Genomic DNA, 21,378 nt, shown 5'->3' with positions numbered 1-21,378 from the left:
ATTTGTTGTCTTTTATATAACTACATGTTAATTGATCTTTAATATTAGGGACCTTTGTACTTATTTGTTTTTTAAACATAATTTTATGCTTACCTGATTTATTTCATGGTGGTGAGAGTCCACAAGAACCTTCCCTTTACTTTTTGGTTTGGTTTTAGTTTTTTCTTTAAACACATCTTTTTTTTTTTTTTTTTTTTTTCCTGCTTTTTTGGCTCCTGAAATTAAGGAGCTCTTAAGTTTGGTCAAGACTGTGAACTGTTTCATTTCTGATGCAGCTGTTTAAATTACTTGCATTAATTAAAAAGTGCTTCTGTGACTGGCCTGGCTAGAAGAGCATCATGGCTCAAGTCATGGTCTGCTGATTATAGTTTCTAAAAGCAGACGACTTTCCCTACCATTTCAGGGAAAGAGATGGTTTGGCACTGGACTGGATGCTCTTTGCTGCAGTCACTGGAGGTAAAGGATCCTTTCTGCACAGACAAAAAAAAAAGCTAAGGTTAAAGGGACAGTCTACACTGCAGTTAAGCTTAACTGTAAGGATTTATTACCTGCTATAATGCTCCCTCATCCAGTGTCACATACTGCAGGACCAATGGCGAATTACATTTTCAAACAAAATCTCCATTATTCGGCCGTTATGAAATGGCCGTCTGACTCCGCCCCATGTTTCTTCTTCCCTCGTCCTCAGTAGTGTGTGTGACATCACAATGTCTTACGTGTGACGTTGCACATGCTCAATTAGTCAGGGAAAGTTTTGAGTATAGGACTGGAGCATTATAATGAATTATAAATTTGGGGCATCATTACTGTGTGTATTTTATAGCGCATTGATTATGGCTCATTGGGGATTTAAAATAAACAAAAAATTGGCAAGGAATTGAGTGTAATGTTTATTGTTTGTGAGTACTGCGTAAGGATGGAGGGTGCATGCTGGTTGCAGTGCTTACAGTATTATTTTAGTGTATTGGTTCTAAGAATACTTGCCCACACAAAGATAACCGCACCAATACACAGAAAACCGTGCTTACAGTATTATCAATGTATAAGCACCGCAGCCAGCACACACCCTTCCCCCTTACCCAGTTTCCACAAACCATAAACATTACACTCCTTTGCAAATTGTTTATTTTAAATCACTAATGAGCCATAATCAATTCACAGTGATGATACCCCAAATTGTTTACATTCACTATAATGCTCTATAGCATGGGGCACACTGCCGTTCTGCGATCGCAACACTTCAATACAGTGCAGCGCTCTGCACACATTCATCCGGAGGAACTATTGTGCTGCACACAAATGTTCTGGTTTTCTAGGACAGACACGTTTCAAATCACAAGGAATGCAAGCTCAAAACATAGTGCAAGCGTACACATTAGTCTTCAATAGGTTATTTTATGATTCCATATTATGTACAGGCAGTGAGAAAGTAAGCTGGAGTGATGTCATTAATAGGCAGGCACCTATTTTCTAACTGCCAAATAATTGAGATTTTGTTTGAAAATGTAATTTGCTGCTGTTCCTGCAGTATGTGGCACTGGAAGAGGGAGCACTACAGCAGGTGATAAATATTTACAATTAGGCTTAACTGTATTGTAGACTGTCCCTTTTTAAGTCTTTTTGTCATTCAAAGATGTAAATATCCTCTTGAGTGTTTCAAAAGTCAGACACCTCCAAATCTATGTGAAAGCCTGGTTTCTTTTGGTCTGGGGAAATAAACCTTCCTCAGCGTGAATGTGTGTCTCCCAAACCAGACTCTCTACTTGTAGAGGGGGCAGACTGAACCTTTATCAGATGGCTTGGGGGGGGGGGGATCCACTTGAGTATTGGGTACTAAATATGATTTCCCAGAGGTACCACATAGGCTATTGGATGCCCTCCATGAGGAAGATTCCAAAAGATCCTTTAAAGGCCAGAGTTTTATTGGCATGTGTAACAGACCTAGAAGCCACAGGACTGATTATTCTGTTCCCCTTGGAGGAAGAGAGTTAGGGGTTCAAACGTTTTCATTGTAACTTAGACATGACTGACAGGCTGATCTGAAAGTACCAACTTTTAAATGGAGACTTTGCATTATATTACCTTTAGGTCAGGAAAGTTAATTTATTGTTATCATAAACTTGAAAGATGCCTATTTGCTTATCCCTATTCACAGAGATCACACAAGTTACTCAAATTTGTTTCTAAGAAGTAGTTTCCAATATGTGCCTCTCCCATTTGGTCTGGACACAGCACCAAGAATCTTCTCAAAGGTTCCTGGAGCTCTTTTTTTCTGTAGTGAAAGCTCATTGCATGGCAATTTCTCTTTACCTTGATGGCTTTCTGGTACAGGCTGCTTCTTTTCAGATGTTGCAGTGGTGCAGGAAGACAAACGCAAGTTCCTTCACAAACAAGAGTTGCCTATCTGGGCTTCATCATAGACATCATTAATGTATCCTCAGCTACTTTGCAAAAAAAAAACATTCTAACAGTCTTGTAAAGGCTTTTCTAGGCCTAATAATGTTAATACTTGTATCCAACGGCTTTGGAATCAATACGTTTAGTCACAAAACAACTTTATTCCCTGGTGTTTACATCATTTCATTTTCTTTTAGAACAGTTTGAAAATTTGAAGGCATTAAGAAAGAAAAAAACAGGAAAGGGCAGAAATGCTGATGTTTTCTAAACTGTTTCTGAAGGGTGAGCTTTTTTTTTCTAAGTCTTGAAAGAAGAGTTCTCTATTCATCCGCATCATGTGCATTTATTATTAAAAGCCCTGAGGCTGTGTAGGTTGCATAATGTAGGACTATCTAAATATATGGGTCAGTGCTTTCCTTAAGGACAAAAAGGAATCAGGCAAGTTTTTTTTTATATTCAAGATTGCAATAGTTGGTCACTTGGAAGTTAGGAAAACAAGTGTTCTTGAAGATGTTTTTACATTTCTGCATGACAGTTTCCGGCATTGTTCACTGACAGTTTAAATCTTGGTTATCTCTGGATCAAATTATGTGAAAGTGTTTATTCACTTCTTTAATGGGTGGAGTATCTATATAGAAGTCTTACATCTTCTATGTTCAGCAAGCCTATTTTTTTTATTTTCTTTTTAAGCATGTATTGGAATTCTCTTTTGAATATTACCTTATTATTTGGTGAAAGAGAGCCAGAATTTCAGGTGCTCTTATCAGTAGGTTAATTCAAATTTTACAGCTACCGTGTGCTTAAAGGGACACTGAACCTACATTTGTTATTTCATGATTCAGATAGAGCAGTGATTTTTAACCTTTTTTTTGCCGTGGCACACTTTTTTACATTAAAAAATCCTGTGGCACACGACCATCCCAAAATTTAAAAAAAAATCACACATTGTAGCCTAATACAGCATATATATATATATATATATATATATATATATATATATACACATACACACAAACACACACATACTGTATGTATTGTGCTGTTATGCCATGCCTCCTACAAACTTCCCCTGTACTGGGAGTAAAAAACATCAAAGTTTAAAAAATATGTCACACTGTTGTCAGTCTGCTGTGGCACACCTGAGGATCTCTCACGGCACACTAGTGTGCCACGGCACACTGGTTGAAAAACACTGAGATAGAGCATGCAATTTTCAGCAACTTTCTAATTTACTCCTATTATCAATTTTTCTTCGTTCTCTTGCTATCTTTATTTGAAAAAGAAGGCATCTAAGATATTTCTTGGTTCAGAACACCGGATAGCTCTTGTTTATTGGTCGGTTACATTTTTCCACCAATCAGCAAGAACAACCCAGGTTTTTCACCAAAAATGGGCCGGCATCTAAACTTACATTCTTGCTTTACCCATAAAGATACCAAGATAATGAAGAACATTTGATAATAGAAGTAAATTAGAAAGTTACTTAAAATTGCATGCTCTATCTGAATCACAAAATAAATTTTTTTGGTTCAGTGTCCCTTTAAACTACTTTAAGTTCATACCATACGTTTTCAGCAATCCCAGTGGATTTTTCTCATAAGAGAAAAGGAATGCTTCTGGCTAAACTTATTTTGAACAAGATGAATTGAGCTTTATATCATAAAGGTCTAACAAGTAAAAGAGCGTGCTAGTCCTTCAAGGCTGGGTGGTACACTTAAGTGGTAATATCTTGCGTATTAAAAACTGAAGTTTCAACTTCACATCTCTAAGGCAGATATGTTAAGTATGCGTTTGACTGTGTATGCCTTTATGGAGAAACACATTTTGAGAGAGTTGACATCTTCTGATACAGTGATGACCACAAAATCTTTTAATTTCCTTTTGCTTATTGTAACTTTTACTTGTATATTAACTTTGCTTTCTTTCCAATGGCATGGAGAGTCCACAAATCCATTCCAATTACTAGTGGGAATTCAACTCCTGGCCGCCAGGAGGAGGCAAAGAACACCCCAGCAAAGCTTTAAGTATCCCTTCTACTTCCCACAATCCCCCAGTCATTCTTTGCCTTTGTACATCATGGAGGTGTGCGAAGATAGTGTCTGAAGAAAATTAATCCTTTAATGGGTAGTTTCCCTGCAAGCAAGGATTGGGGCTATGCTGTGTCCATGTAATCCTCTTTAGTATAAGTTATGGTTGCTATTAGCTGTTGGAAGTCGGCAGGGTAGTCCTTGCTTTTCTTCCAACTTTTATGCTAACCCCTACAGTATATAGAAAACCAGGTTTGGTTTTCTGTTTTTCTTTTCCCTTCAAGTCTCTGTCAGAGGCGCTTTCTCCCGTGTGTCTTTTCACGTGACTGCACGGTTTCTCTTCCATTGAGCAGATTCACTTTGCTCTCACAGTCCTCAGTCGGTCTTGTGAGCGGAGTGTCTACGGAGTGCTCGTCTTCAGTTTACTTCTGCAGTTTCGGTGGAGAAATAAGAGCTGGTCTTTTTGAACTGTTGCTACAAATTGCCTTATATAACGACCCTGTCTGTTTCTGTGTCACCGGAGGGGTGAGTTTCTCCAGCAGAGCTGGGAATATAGCGGTGCCTGCTTTTGTTAATTCTGAAATCACTGCATATTTGGATTTTGGGGTTTGCTTAATTTTTTTTTTAGGATCCTGATTTATTAGTTTTTTTTTCTACTGGGAACTAATACTTTAGGTCATTATGGATGCTGATAAAATTATATGTCTTTTGATAAATGTTTATACTGTCTTGAGGCTCATGTTATACCTCCTGGGCAATTTTGTTCCACATGTGTAAATAAAATGTTACTTTCCAAAAATAAAGATACCCTCTGAGACACACCTCTCAGGATATTGTTGTCATGCCTCGGCTTTCTCCTCAGGCGTCCCCGTCTTTGGAAGCTACACAAACAGTGCCCTGCGTTTCCTCTGTCAGTACCAGGTGATTTTGCTGCGCAACTCTGCGGTTTCTGCAGCTCTGAGTGCCTTGCCAATCTCAGGTAAAAGATAGAGAAAATCTAAGAACATTTCCTCTAAGTCAGGAATTTCTAATAATGCCAAAGCTACCTTAGTCAGTTTGTATGTTATCTGAGGATGACCATTCTTCTATAACTTCTGAGGCCGAAATCTCTGATTCTGAATCTGCTATAGTTATTATGGTGGATTCAGAAGAGATTAATTTTAGATTTAAGCTTGAACGCCTCCGTTTACTAATAAAGGAGGTTCTAGTTACTCTGGATGATTCTGAACTTTCAGTCGCAGAGACTCCTAAGTTTACTAAACTAAAGTTTTTTTTATGTCAAACCTAGACCTGTGGAAGTATTTCCTGTTCCAGATCGTATGTCAGACATTATTTCTCAGGAATTGGAGAAGCCGGGGGTTCCGTTTTCCCCGTCTCCTGTCTTTAAAAAGGATGTTTCCATTTGCTGACTCTGTGTGAGAACTTTAGCGCACTGTTCCTAAAGTGGATGGAGCCAAGAGGACCACAATTCCTCTAGAGGAAAGTACCTCCTTCAAGGACCCTATGGATGGTAAGCTGGAGGGGTACTTAAGAATAAAATTCTTCACCAAGGACTGCTATGGCAGCCAGTTGCTAGTCTAGCGGCAGTCGCTGGTGCAGCCTCTTACTCGTGCGACTCCTTATCGGATCTAATTTTTGAGGAAACTAGAGTAGTGGAGATCCAAGATAGGATCAAGGCTTTACAACTGGCTAATACATTAATTTTTTGATGCCAGTATGCAAGTAGTACGCCTGAGTGCAAAGACTTCTTGTCTTGCCATTCTATCTTGCAGAGCCTTGTGGCTAAAGTCTTGGTTGGCAGATATGGTTTCCAAGTCTAGGCCTCTATCTCTTCCTTTTAAAGGAAGACATTGTTTGGTCCTGGTCTTGCTGAGATAATCTCTACGGTCATGGGTGGAAAGGGAGCCTTTCTGTCCCAGGATAAGAAGATTAGACCCAAGGGTCGTCAGACTTCTAATTTTCGTTCCTTTCGTAATTTCAAGGGACAAAAATCTTTATCTTCCAATTCGGAACAACCTCCTGTAGATCTAGCCAACCTTGGAATAAGGGCAAGCAGTCCAAGAAGCCGCCTTTTGAGAACAAAACGGCATGAAGGGCTTGTCCCCATCCAAATTTGGATCATGTCAGGGGCAGACTTTCTTTCTTTCAAGAGGCTTGGATTCGCAATGTTTCCGATCCTTGGGCGGTGGAGGTCATATCTCAGGGTTACAAGATAGTATTCAAATCTCATCCTCCGAGAGGCAGATTTCTCCTGTCAAGATTTTCTGCTACCGAGAATAAAGAGTGGCCATCTTTAACTGCGTCAGGGATCTCTCTGGATCTCTCTTCTCTAGGAGTGATTGCTCCTGTTCCCCTAGCAGAACAGGGTCGAGGATTCTATGCTAACCTGTTTGTGGTTCCAAAAAAGAAGGGACATTTTCGATCCATTCTAGATCTGAAGTGCCTCAACAAATTTCTCTGACTTCCTTCCTTCAAAATGGAGACGATTCCCTCTATTCTTCCCTTAGTTCAGGAGGGTCAGTACATGACCACTATCGACCTGAAGGACACTTACCTTCATTTTCCTATTCACAAGGATTATTTTCAGTTCCTACGGTTTGGCTACAAGCTTTTTCTGTGAACAATAATCACAAGACAAAGGTGCCTCCTAGTGTGATATAGTAGAGACAAGATTAACTAAGCAGGGGAAAAATGAATACTCACAAATCTGATATTAAAAATACAGAAAGCAACGCGTTTCTCAGATCTGTTTCATCAGGCTTCTGTTAACTAAATGAGAGTTCTGCAGAACTCTCCTTTAGTTAACAGAAGCCTGATGAAACACAGATCTGAGAAACGCTTTGCTTTCTGTATTTTTAATATCATGGTCATATATTTTGACTTCTGTTTTTTATTAAATTGTGATTGCAATTTTATTTAAGAGCCTGAGCTTATTTTTCACTGAGGACACCTGGGATACCAGTACTCATGCTGGGCTAGTGAGCTTGGACACCGCAAGTTCCCAGTCTGCCTGACTTCGAATATCGTGGCAAGGAGCCGACTCCCATTGGGTGTGATCCTTTCCGGTGTGATCCTTTCTGTGACCCTCCATCAGCTTGCATGTCTAATCGGGATTACCCTCAATAATGGACTCACTTTCATTGTATCCATCTATGGACTGACACCCGGAAACAGCTAAGATTTATTAGGATTTTGGTCCAGTGTCATCAGACACGATTGAGTCTTTATTCTGTTGTATAATATTAATATATTGTATTTATATATTGTATTTATCACTTGTATTGTGGATAGTTTATATCTTTTTTGTCACTTGCTTTTTGCGCCCCCTAGAGTTGATACACAGTTTGTGTATCAACATAATAGGAGTTCCTATGGTTTGCCTTCCTTGACGAACACTTCCAATTTGTAGCCCTGCCTGTCAGCCTAACCACTGTCCCACAAAACTTTACAAAGGTTCTAGGGGCTCTCTTGGCAGTAGCCAGATCTCAAGGAATTGCAGTGACTACTTACCTGGACAATATCTTGGTTTAGGCGCCGTCTTTTCATTTAGCAAAATCCCATACAGATTATTTGTTGTTGATTCTCCTATCTCTCATTTGGAAGGTGAATCTAGAAGAGTTCCTTGGTGCCAAATACCAAGGTATGTTTTTTTGGGGACTCAATCTCCATGAAGATTTTCTTAACAGAAGTTTGAAAATCCAAACTTTTTTCTTTCTGCCTGTCTCTCTCTTCAGTCATCTGTCCATCCCTCCGTGGCGCAGTGTATGGAATTGATTGGTCTAATGGGGGCTTCCATGGACATTATTCCTTTTGCTCGATTTTATCTGAGACCTCTACAGTTATGCATGCTCAGACAATGTAAAGGAGCCTCTCTGAGTATAGTCCTAAACAACCTGACGAGAGACTCTGTCCTGGTGGCTCTCTCAGGACTATCTGTCCCAAGGCACGTGCTTCTTGAGACCATCCTGGTAGATTGTGACTACAGTTTGGGGTTCCTTAAGAGCTCAGGGAATTTGAACTCAAGAGTTTGCCCTTCCAATAAATATCCTGGAGTTGAGAGTATTCTTCAGTGCTCTAATAACTTGGCCTCAATTGAGTTTGGTCCATTTTCTAAGATTTCAATCGGACAACATCACTTATATGGCTTATATCAACCATCAGGGAGAATGAAGGAGGTGTCTCGCATCCTCCAATGGGTGGAGTCTCACAACAGTCACATTTCTGCCATTCACATCCCAGGGGTGGACAACTGGGAGGCAAACTATCTGAGCAGGCAGACTTTTCAACCAGGGGAGTGGGTATTCTCAATGATAACTCTCAGGTGGGGAGTTCCGGAATTGGATTTGATGGCGTCTCATCCAAACACCAAGCTTCCAAGATACGGATCCAGATCAAGGGATCCTCAAGCTGTACTGGTGGACACTCTATTGGTTCTGTAGGAATTTCGGTCTTATTTACCCGTTTCCTCAGCCCTTCTTCCACAGGTGATAGCTTGTATCAAACAGGAACAGGCTTCGGTAATTCTAATTGCTCCTGCTTGGCCTTGCAGAATTTGGTTTGCGGACCTGGTGAAGATGTCATCCTCTTCCCCCGTGGAAATTGACTTTGAGGAAGGACCTTCTACTTCAGGGTCCTTTTTTAATCTAAATCTAGATTCTCTGAAGCGGACTGCATGGATATCGAACACCTAGTCTTGTCTAGACAAGGTTTTTCCGAAAGGGTTATTGACACTTTGATCCAGGCTCGTAAACAGTTAACTTGCAAGATATATCATAAGGTTTGGCGCACATACTTGTGTGAATCTCAGGGTTTTCCCTGTAAAGTAAAGTGAGGAAAAGGCGGTCCTTCGTACCAAATTAGGATTTCTTCCTAAGGCGGTTTTGGACCGTAATATCAATCAGAAAATTGTTGTTCCTTCTTTCTGTCCTAATCCTCCTCATAAGGAACGTCTGTTACACAAATTGGATGCAGTTCGTGCTTTAAAATTCTATCTGCAGGCTACTAAGGATTTTCAGCAATCTTCTGCCCTTTTTGTTGGGTTTTTTTCTGGCAAATTTAAGGGCCAGAAGGCCACTTCTACTACTCTTACCTTCTGTTTAAGAAGTGTCATTCGATTGGCTTATGAGACAGCTGGACAAAGCCTGAGAGGATTACGGCACATTCAACTAGGGCTGTCTCTTCTTCCTGGTCTTTTAAAAATGAGGCTTCTGTGGAGCAAATTTGCAAGGCGGCCACTTGGTCCTCGTTACATACTTTTATCAAAATTTTACAAATTTGATGTTTTTGCCTCGGCTGAGGCTTCCTTTGGAAGGAAAGTTCTTCAAGCAGTTGTGCCTTCCATTTATGTCCACCTGTCTTGTTCTCCCTTTCTATTCTGTGTCCTCTAGCTTGGGTATTGGTTCCCACTAGTAATTGAAATGGATTTGTGGACTCTCCATGCCATTGGAAAGAAAAAAAAATGTATGTATACCTGATAAATTATTTTCTTTGCTGGCATGGAGAGTCTCCGACCCGCCCTTATCTAAATTTTTAGTCGTCTTGGTATTGTATTTTATTTAGTCAATTTCTAAGCTTCAGGCACCTCTATACCCTACCCTTTGTGTCCTCTTCTCTTTCCATATTCCTTCGGCTGAATGACTGGGAGATTGTGGGAAGTAGGAGGGATACTTAAAGCTTTGCTGGGGTGTTCTTTGCCGCCTCCTGGTAGCCAGGAGTTGAATTCCCACTAGTAATTGGAATGGATTTGTGGACTCTTCATGCCATTGGAAAGAAAATAATTTATCAGGTAAGCATAAATTTAGTTATTTCTTATTTTTATGGTACGAACGTGACACGATTAATTGTTTGCCGGGTGAAAAAAGAGTTAAATATATTTTGAGGTAATCTTTGGTTATTTTATTGTAGATTCTGTAAATACATTCAAACTGTTTAAAACTCACTGTCTGGTTAGTCTATTAAAGGGTCAGTCTGCTCCAGAATTGTTTTTGTTTTAAAAGATAAATAATCCCTTTATTACCCATTCCCCAGTTCTGCATAACCAACACTGTTCTAGAAATATAATTGTTCCCTCTGTGATGACCTTGTATCTAAGCCTTTACAGACTACCCCCTTATTTCAGTTCTTTTGACAGACTTGCATTTAGCCAATCAGTGCCCTCTTATTTGTAACTCCATGGGCGTGGTCACAATGTTATCTGTATGGCACACATGAAATAACGCCCTTTAGCTGTAAAAAAAACTGCCAACTGCATTGAAATAAGAGGTGGCCTCAAGGGCTTAGAAATTAGCATGAGTCTACCTAGGTTTACCTTTCAACAAAGAATACCAAGAGATCAAAGCAAATTTGATGATAAAAGTGAAGTGGAAACCAAGCCAGGAAAACATACACTATTAATAATGTAAATGTTAAAAAAAAAAAAAAAATAGTAATGTTTGTGTTATAACTTTAATATAACCTTAACATTCTCCTTTTTCAGCTCTTCAATGAGCTTATTCAAGAACAGGGTCCTACTCTAGACAGGACATCTGCCCATGTCAGTGGCATTAAGGAACTGGCTCGTAGGTTTGCACTCACTTTTGGGCTGGATCAGATCAAGACCAGAGAAGCAGTGGCAACTCTACACAAGTAAGAATCTTCATAACACTGTTTTTTTTTTCTACTTAAATAGTTATCTCTTGGCTGTATATCAAGTTACATATGTTAAAACTACAAATATTTCAAGGCTCCAGCTTTGTTTACCGATCATATAACCGTCGGGGAAGAGGTTTGTGGCGGTTCATCACATTTCATTTGACTTGATCATTTAATTAAAAAATAATTTTAACATTTCCCAGCACCGAGTCTTTGTTTACTTTACATGCTTTATCTTTCCCCTGGTATAGAAAAGTGCACCTTAGCCAAAGTTATTTTTTTGGGTGGGGGAGGGGTTTGCCTTAGATTGTTTGCTAAGGTTCTTAGTGGGCCTTCTACTACTATAGATAGTACCTTGCCAAATTATTATACCCATTGGTCAAAAATAGTAATTTTTATATTAATTTCATATTTATCCTTAATAAATGTTGCTTGTAGGTTTATCACATAGTTCTGTAAAGAATATTAATTAAAAAAAGTAGATAGTGGGGATGGTTTCTGAGCAGGGTTTCTCTCTAACCAGGCTCTCTTCAGCTAATCGTCGTTTAACAGTTCTCTCGGATACATTGATGCCTGTATCCTGAATATGTTTAGTCGAGACTCTGACAGTTTCCTATTTTCAGTGCATATATCTCAAATTCTTTGTTCAGTTCTTGGTGTAGAAACACGTCGACCACAAGTACCCTTCTGTTTTAGTTTCAAATCATTCTTACAATCCATTTCTTTGTAATATTTTTTACAGAACTATGTTATACAATTTCACCAATCTTGTATTGCTAGATGTTTTTTGCATTCAACAGGTCGAACGTTTGACCGACTTTCTTCCTGGGATGTAAGCAATGTCACCACTTTTGTGCATGGTGACTTCATTTAGACCTGGAAGTAACAGGCACAGTAAATAGGAGAGTGGGGGTTGCTTATAAACCCACCTCGATCTCAGTTCCCCTAACTTTTATAATCCAAGACACATGCGTGGAAAGGTAAATACCTGCCCTTTCCAATGGTGTATGTCTTGAGGACATACATAGTATAACAAATATATATGTAAAATAATAAATAAAACCTTTTCTTTCCATAAGGCAGGGATAGTCCACAACTTCATTCCTTACTGTTGGGAAAATACAACACCTGGCCACCAGGAGGAGGCAGACACCCAAGCCAAAGGCTTAAATATCGCTCCCGCGTCCCATATCCCCCAGTCATTCTTTGCCTTTCGTCACTATAGGAGGTGGCAGACAAGTGTCAGAAGATTTGGATAGTCCTGTATGAGTATGTTCCCTTCGAGAAAGGACTGGAGTTTTAAGTAATCATTATGTCAACCTCTCAGTGAGAGTATTGATGAAAGTTATTGTCTGGAGATGCAGGGAAAGTTTTACTGCAAACCCATCCAGAATGTCGCTAACCGCTCCTGAGCAATCAGTGTTGCTGCGTTTCACTGCTTGCTGCTACACACTCAAGTCCATGTCAAAAGCGCTGCTGCAAGACTGTCACACTTGAGAGGCTGTGCCTGTTCCACAGCATGGATCCTGGAGGATAAGACCATTTTTTATATTTACATTTTAAAACGCTATACAGGGTCACAGTGTGGCTCCTTCATACCTCGATAGGATCAAGGTTTAATATCTCCTTCAGGGAGATTATTTGAACAGTTTGGGGATTTATATTTCTTTCCTAAAATATGGTGAGTCCACGGAATCATCAATTACTAGTGGGAATATCACTCCTGGCCAGCAGGAGGAGGCAAAGAGCACCACAGCAAAGCTGCTATATATGTCACTTCCCTTACCCATAATCCCCAGTCATTCTCTTTGCCTGCAATGCAAGGAGGAGGTGAAGTTTTGGTGTCTGATTCTACAATCAAGATTAGGGCTGCAACTAACGATTATTTTCATAATAGATTAATCGGCCGATTATTTTTTCGACTAATCGGATAAAAAAAAAGTCAATAATTGTTTCCTATATTTTAAATAGAATCCACATACTGAGTGTTACAAATATAAACTTCAGAATAAAACTTTACATTAACACAACTGTTTGTCCAATTTTTAACCAGCAGAGAACGGTTTATAACTGTTTGAAAAGAGGTAGTACTTCCACCTTGGCAAGGTACATAAAAAATATATTGAATATCTATATGCAATGGTAAATAACCAGCTATAAGGTTATAGGGAAAATATCTAGTCCGCTCTAAAAATAACAGATATTTACTTATAAAGGTGAATCTGGTACATATCACAATTGATTAAAAATATAAAAATAACAAACAAATCAAAAGCACTTAGAACTATATATCAAACCCAGGACAAAGCCTTACACATTTATTTATACAGTACATATAATGAGCAATAGCAAGCAAACAGATAACAGTGCACAACAATTTCAATAACTCCCATCAGTCTAGGGGCTAGGTGTAAATAACAAGCTCAGCACTATATCATTCCAAATCACCTGATTTAATATAAACAATCCAAATGATGACTATTATATCTGGGTCGCACATAAGTCAGGGGTAGTTGTACAATCATACTGTCCTGAAAAAGTGAAATGTAAACGTCTGTAGACGTCCTTTAGACTAGTAAGGACATAACCATAAAACACAATACCATGTGCAGGAGCTCAGTGGAGTGAAGCAGCTGGTGTTGTGCACAGACCAACTAATTGCAAACCAACTAATCGATTATGAGATTCGTTGACAACTATTTTCATAATCGATTATTGATTATGACAATTAGTTGTTGCAGCTCTAATCAAGGTTTTATTATTTTAAAGCAGAGTAGGTTTGCTCTGATCTTTTCCTAGGGTCTAGCCTTAGCCCACGTCAGTGGTGGCTTTTAAGCAATTAGGAACTTGTGGGGTACAATCCCCTCTGTGTTTTCCCAATCAGTTTTGCTGCCCTATTTAGAAAGCCTGAGTTAGTTTACTCAGTCTTTTCTCCTTCCACAGGTCCATGCGAGGGATGGCACCATCTCAAACCAGGTGAGCTGCCTTTCTCCCGGACAGATTGAAGTTCAGGTAAGTGCCTAGTATTAAGTTTCTTTCTTTTCTTTTTTTTTTTTTTTTTTTTTTTTTTTAAAGGGAAACTTTGGCACTTTAAAGCAGTTAATTCTGGAGGGGGACTTTGCATCATTAATTGCAGGGCAGATAGCAGCACTGTGGATGTTGGGGAGTGTTTATTGCTTTATTAATTTTATTGTCTCAGTGTGTATCCTTTACTTGGAATCCGGTTAAGGAATACATTGAGGTGTGTGTCATTTAGTTTTTATTGTTTTAGGTTTCGGCCACGCTTTTGGAAAATAGTTTTTCACTGCAGTCAGATTGGACGCTGGGACCACCCTTGATTTCAGAGGGGCAGTTTTCTTCAGAGGTAGCCTGTTTAGGCGCGCTTTCCGGACTCACTTCCTGTGAGTTCCGGAGTGGCTACGCAGCTCAGTAGACGGCTCTGTTTTAAGGGTGAAGGGATTACAGCCGTTTGATGGCGGAGTTCCGGTGTTGAACCGGTACATTTTCTTTTTCGCTCATGCTGGTCGTCAGGATCAGGTAGGCACCTCAGAGTGTGCCTGGGAGTGTATTTACACAACACACAGAAAACCTGACACTCGCTAGCAGATAGTAATGTTTAAAAACAAAACTGGGGGAAGTCAGTTACATTTGGCGCCAACGGATCAAGCCCAGGACCACGTCAATTGAATAGCAAAAAGGTGTGTGTGTGTGCTACCAGCTATGGGGTATATCGTAAATAACTCTCTAAAAATAATTACTAGACATATATAAACACTCCTAATAAATAAGTTATGTATACATAAAGCTGCAATGATGTGTGTATAGCATAGATAATATACAATTTATTCAGACATTAAAAACAAACATCAATATAAATGACCGGTCATATAAAAATACAAATATAAAACACAATACAAAGGACTATATAAAAAGACTAAATAAAAAGACTTCAAGTAAATACTAAAAGTCGGAAATTCACTTCAATATTGAACTGGCAATCTTGACCAAACTTGGATGGTCATATAAGCAAGAGACAGATAAAAGCAATGTGCATATCTCTTATTAAAATAAGAGGAGTTATTATCTCTAGTCTTATAGAGTATAGTTCCCTTGATGATGTTAAGGATCCAACTTTGTATCTGATACATTATATTTTAACAAAGTTCCTTATAGAACCAAACCAAAAGTTTGTATAACGGTATTCCGTATTTTGACAAAGTTCCTTATAGAACTAAACCAAAAGTTTGTATGTCGGTATTCCAATTCAAGGTATGCGTATATAGAAGTGTGACAAGTATAACAGGTGAAGTGTGTACCAATCTAACACACTACAGGGCTGCTACACCTCTGTGTGCCTACCTGCTCCCTTCTGAGCTTGATGCAAACTTCTTGTGGCAAGACACAGGTGTCCGTGCAGCTGGTGACGTCACACGTTACGTCGTTGCTGACGGAAAGAAGATCCGTTTTGTGTCAGAATCCTTTACTCTGCGCAGAGTGTTTAAGGCTTAAAAAGTAGTTGCAGCTCCATGCAGCTGGAGACCACGTCAATGTCTCCCCCTTCCTGGGACCCTAAACCAGCACCCACAAAATGCATAATTTCAAACAAACCAACTGGGAATCTCCCAGGGTGACACAGGCTTTTGTAAACCTGGCACTCGCCAGCAGATACTCAGTAATGTTTAAAAGCAAAACTGGGGGGAGGCAGTTACATTTGGCGCCAAAGGATCAAGCCCAGGGCCACGTCATGTTCTTCCCCTTCCTGGGACCCTAAACCAGCACCAACAAAATGCTTACTTTCAATCAAACCAACTGGGAACCTCCCAGGGTGACACAGGCTTTTGTAATCTCCCCTATGTAAATACAAAACACAGGAATAGACCGCACTCAGACTGGACTGGGTACACATCTGAACACTGACTGACAGCTGCACAGTTTCCAGCAACCCAGGCAGTTAACCCCTGAACAGCCTTGGTGACAGGCCCGCAGGGAAGCATTACAAATATTATAAACGCAACACACAGAAAACCTGGCACTTGCCAGCAAATACTCAGTAATGTTTAAAAGCAAAACTTTGCTTCGACGGAAGGTTTTACATTTTCCTTCGGCGAAATGACTGGGGATTATGGGTAAGGGAAGTGACATATATAGCAGCTTTGCTGTGGTGCTCTTTGCCGCCTCCTGCTGGCCAGGAGTGATATTCCCACTAGTAATTGATGATTCCGTGGACTCGCCATATCCGGAAAGAGATACATTTATCAGGTAAGCATAAATTAAAGGGACACTGAACCCAATTTTTTTCTTTCATGATTCAGATAGAGCATGCAATTTTAAGCAACTTTCTAATTTACTTCTATTATCAATTTTAATTCGTTCTCTTGCTATCTTTATTTGAAAAAGAAGGCATCTCAGCTAAGGAGCCAGCAAATGTTTGCTTCAGTACCATGGACAGCATTTGTTTATTGGTGCTGACCAATCAGCAAGAACAACCCAGGTTGTTCACTAAAAATGGGCCGGCATCTAAACTTACATTCTTGCTTTTCAAATAAACATACCAAGAGAATGAAGAAAATTTGATAATAGGAGTAAATTAGAAAGTTGCTTAAAAATGCATGCTCTATGTGAATCACGAAAGAAAATTTTTTGAGTACAGTGTCCCTTTAAGTTTTGCTTAATGTGAGAGGTTTTTTTTGGCTCATAGGCTGGGTGTTTTTGGCTTGGAACAAACAGGTTTCACTCTCGTTTTGAAGTGCTGCGAAGCTCATAATAGCTTAGCACCCTTTTTCATAGCAGGGGAAGTCCTGGCTTACATACCTCACTCCTGAGGAGAGCGTTTTCACTGTTAGCTGTCTGGGTCTAGGAGGTGATAAGTGCCCCAGCCATTGGGAATATTAAGGTGCAGTTTTTTAAATAAGAGTTTCTTTTTGATTGTACTTCTGTGGGTATATACAAAGCTATGGAGGACTCTGATACTACATTAGAAGGTTCTGCTCCTTCTGTACTGATTATTAATTCCTGTTTATATTGTGAGGAGGCTGTGGTTTGCCCGCCTGCTCAATTTTGTTCCATTTTCCTAAACACTGTTCTAAAGTCTAATAAGGGAGACGAGCCTGCTAATACTTCTAGTGCTATTAGCTCTTCTGAGCCGTCTACTTCTCAGGAATCTGGGTCCCGAGAAATTACTACCCTTTATACATTACTCGCTTCACATGCAGATCCTCGCGGCTCAACTAATCCTCCATCTGTAGGGGGCTTTTTTCTAGAGGACTTTACCGCACAGTTACAATTGGCGGTGTCTGCAGCACTGAGTGCCTTACCTCGCTCTTAACAAACGCAAGAGAAAGGTTAAACATTGTTTTCCTTACCTAGAGTCATCTAAATATTTGTCGGATTTAGCTACTATATCCCAGCTATCCGAGGATGAGTTAACCTCTCTAGCTTCAGAGAGTGAACTTTCTGAGTCGGAGACTTCAGTTACTAAACTTTCAGTGGAGGAACCCTCCTTTAGATTTTAAATTGAGCATCTGCGGTTTTTATTAAAGGAGGTTCTGTCTACTCTAGAGGTTCCATAGGCTACACTCCCTGAGGAGCCTAGGATCCCTAAATTATGAAGATGGGAAAGTCCCTCTGACTTTTCCTGTGTCAGTTAAGATGGCTAACATTAGTAAACTTCTTTTTCCACCTCGTCTAATGATTCCCGGGGCCTGACTCTCAATTAGATTTGTGGGGTTCCATCCCGAAGGTGGATGGCGCTATATCCAAGCTGGCTAAGCATACTACTATCCCTCTGGAAGATGGTTCTTCTTTTAGAGAGCCTATGGATAAAAAAAAATGGAAACTTTTCGGAGTAAGATGCTTCAACATACGGGGTTTTTATTTCAACACACTGTCGGAGCTCATTGAGGTGGAGACTTCCCTTGAGGATATTCAGGAGAGAATTAAGGCACTGAGAATCTCTAACTCCATCTGTGACGGGAATATGCAGATTATTCGCATAAATGCAAAGGCTGCTGGCTTTGCGGTTCTAGCCCGCCAGGATCTCTGGTTGAAGTCTTGGTCTGTGGATATGACTTCTAATTCCAGACTTTATTTATTATCTCTACGGTTACCGGAGGGAAAAGATGCCTTCCTAAGGGACAGCAACTGTCTAATTTTCGTTCCTTTCGTACTGACAAGTCAAGACAGCAGTCCTCTTCCAAGTCCGGGCATCCCAAGAGTACTTGGAAGCCCACTCACTCCTGGAATAAGTCCAAGCAGACTAAGAAGCCTGCCAAAAACATATCGGCATTAAGGGGCGGCCCCCGATCCGGGATCGGATCGAGTAGGGGGCAGACTGTCTTTTTTTCAGATGCTTGGTTCCAGAATGTACAGGATCCTTGGGTCCTGGAGGTTGTATCTCAAGGATACAAGATAGGATTCAAGTCTTATACGCCCAGGGGCAGAGTTCTACTCTCCAGTCTTTCGACAAGACCAGAAAAGAGGGCTCCCTTCTTAGGATCCGTACGGGATCTCTCCTCTCTAGGAGTAATTGCCCCGGTACCTACAGCAGAAAGAGGTTTGGGGTTTTATTCAAACCTTTCTATGGTTCCAAAGAAGGAGGGAACTTTTTGTCCAATTCTGGACCTAAAGTGTCTAAACAAGTTTCTCAGTGTTCCCTCTTTCAAGATGGAGACTATACCGTCAATCCTTCCTCTGGTTCAGGGAGGACAGTTTGACCACTATAGACCTGAAGGATGCATACCTTCACGTTCCGATTCACAGGGAACATTTTCAGCTCCTGAGGTTTGCTTTTCTGGACCAGCACTTCCAGTTCATATATATTCCGTTTGGCCTAGCTACTGCTCCAAGGATATGTACAAAGATTCTGGGGGCTCTTCTAGCCGTTGCCAGAACACAAGGTATTGCAGTAGCACCTTACCTGGACGATATCTTGGTACAGGCACCATCTTTTCCTCTAGCAGAAGAACATTCTAAGTCCCTTCTCAGTCTTCTTCGATTACATGGATGGAAGATGAACTTGGAAAAGAGTTCTCTAACTCCAAGTACAAGGGGGAATTTCATAGGAACTATTATATACTCCATATCCATGAGAATATTCCTTACAGATCAGAGACAATGCAAGCTAACTTCTGCATGTCTTGCCCTCCATGCCTCCTCGAGACCCTCAGTGGCTCAGTGTATGGAGGTAATCGGTGTTCTGCGTGGACATCATTCCTTTTGTCAGATTCCATCTCAGACCCTTACAACTATGCATGCTGAGACAATAGAACGGCCACCATTCAGATCTGTCTTAATAGATTGTGCTGGACATCCTATTGAGAGACTCGCTCTCCTGGTGGCTCTGTCCAAATCATCTGTCCCAAGGCAAGTGCTTTTTTAGACCGTCCTGGGAGATTGTGACTACGGACGCAAGCCTTTACTGCTGGGGAGCCGTTTGGGGTGCCAAGAAGGCACAAGGTCTGTGGACTCGGGAGTCCTCTCGATTTAATATTTTGGAACTCCGGGCAATCTTCAATTCCTTGAAGGCTTAACCACTTCTGGGTTTGTCCCAGTTTATCATATTCCGGCGAACATTATTAAGAATAAATGGGAAAGACTTGGTTTTTAATTTTCCCCTTCTTCCTTTAAGAAATTATTCCCGGTTCCAGACTCTCAATTGGAGTTGTAGGGTTCCATCCCCAAGGTGGATGGGGCTATTTCCACGCTTGCTAAGCGCACTACTATCCCGCTTGAGGATAGTTCGTCGTTTAACAAGCCCATTTATAAAAATATAGAAACTCTATGGTGGTTGCTGGAGCGGCTACCTACTGGTGCGACTCCTTATCTGAGTTGATCGAGGTGGGGGGTCCCCTCGACGTGATCCAGGAAAAAATTAAGGCCTTAAGGGTGGTTAATTTAATGTGATGCAAATTATTCGCCTGAGCGCCAAGGCCTCAGGTTTTTCTGTTCAAGCCCATAGGGCACTCTGGCTAAAGTCCTGGTCTGCGGACATGACTTCGAAGTCGAGACTTCTTTCCCTCCCATTTAAGGGAAAGATTCTATTTGGTCCAGGTCTGGACTCCATTATCGCCACGATTACTGAAGGCATGGGTGCCTTTTTTTACCGCAAGATAAGAACAAGTCTAAAGGACAAGGTCCTAATTTTCGTTCGGATAAATTTCAACATTAGCAGCCCTCCTCAAAGCCCGAGCAATCCAAGGGGACTTAGAAACCGGCTCAGTCCTGGAATAAATCCAAGCAAAACAAGAAGCCTGACGAGACCGTCTGCATGATGTGGCGGCCTCGATCCGGCTCTGGGTCTTGTAGGGGGCAGATTGTCGCTATTTTCAGATGCTTGGTTTGGGGACGTGCAAGACCCGTGGGTCCTGGAGGTCATCGTTCAGGGATACACAGGATAGGTTTCAAGTCTCATCCACCCAGGGGCAGATTCCTCTTGTCAAACCTGTCTTCAAGGCCAGAAAAGAGAGAAGCCTTTCTGAGGGGGGGTGAAGGATCTCGCCACCCTGGGAGTCATTGTACTGGTACCTCTTGCAGAAAGAGGTCTTGGATACTACTCAAACCTTTTTTGTGGTCCTAAAGAAGGAGGGAAATTTCTGCCTGATTCTTGACCTAAAGTGCTTAAACAAATTCTTATCTGTTCCCTCGTTCAAAATGGAGACTATAAGGTCCATCCTTTTCTTAGTTCAGAAAGGACAATTCATGACCACGATAGATCTGAAGGAACCTTACCTTGACGTTCCAATACACAAGGAACACTTCAAGTTCCTAACATTTGCATTTTGGTCTAGCTACTGCTCCAAGAGTCTTTACTCCTGGGTACTATAATAGACTCCATATCCATGAGGATATTCCTTACAGACCAGAGACATTACAAGCTAATTTCCACTTGTCTTGCCCTCCAGACCTCCTTCAGGCCCTCTGTGGCTCGGTGTATGGAGGTGATTGGTCTAATGGTGTCCAGCATTGACATCATTCCCTTTGCCAGGAGGAGGTCAGACACCACCTTAGGAAGAAAGCCCAAATGGGTACGAAGGACAGCCTTATCAGAGTGAAACACTGACCACTTTTATTTTTACACTATTACTGGGGGGGAGGGAGTTTTTTGCCTTAAGATAAAGTCTAAAGGCAAATATAAACCTTCTAATCGGTTTCGTTCCTTTCGTCAGAATAGAGAACAGAAAACCACTCCTTCCCCTAAAGACTCTGGCTCCAATTGGAAGCCATCCTCGAGTTGGAATAAATCCAAGCCTTACAAGAAACCAAAGCCAGCCCCCAAGACTGCATGAAGGTGTGGCCCTCGATCCAGTTCTGCTGGTGGGGAGCAGAT

The 21,378-nt window shown here is 40.8% G+C and overlaps 1 protein-coding gene across 1 annotated transcript in view; it reads left to right on the top strand.

Moving 5' to 3' along the window:
* The window catches only part of STAG1 (stromal antigen 1), a 788,714-nt gene that overhangs the window by 596,604 nt on the left and 170,732 nt on the right, over positions 1-21,378 (top strand). Inside the window, exon 22 of the mRNA XM_053709754.1 lies at positions 10,900-11,048. Within this exon, the coding sequence (XP_053565729.1) occupies positions 10,900-11,048 (149 nt within the window). The remainder of the gene's footprint in view (positions 1-10,899; positions 11,049-21,378) is intronic.

The sequence above is a fragment of the Bombina bombina genome, chromosome 4 (genome assembly GCF_027579735.1).
Source record: "Bombina bombina isolate aBomBom1 chromosome 4, aBomBom1.pri, whole genome shotgun sequence".
Lineage (NCBI taxonomy): Eukaryota > Metazoa > Chordata > Amphibia > Anura > Bombinatoridae > Bombina > Bombina bombina.
The sequence above is the reverse complement of the archived record's forward strand: the minus strand, read 5'-3'. Positions and strand labels throughout refer to the sequence as shown.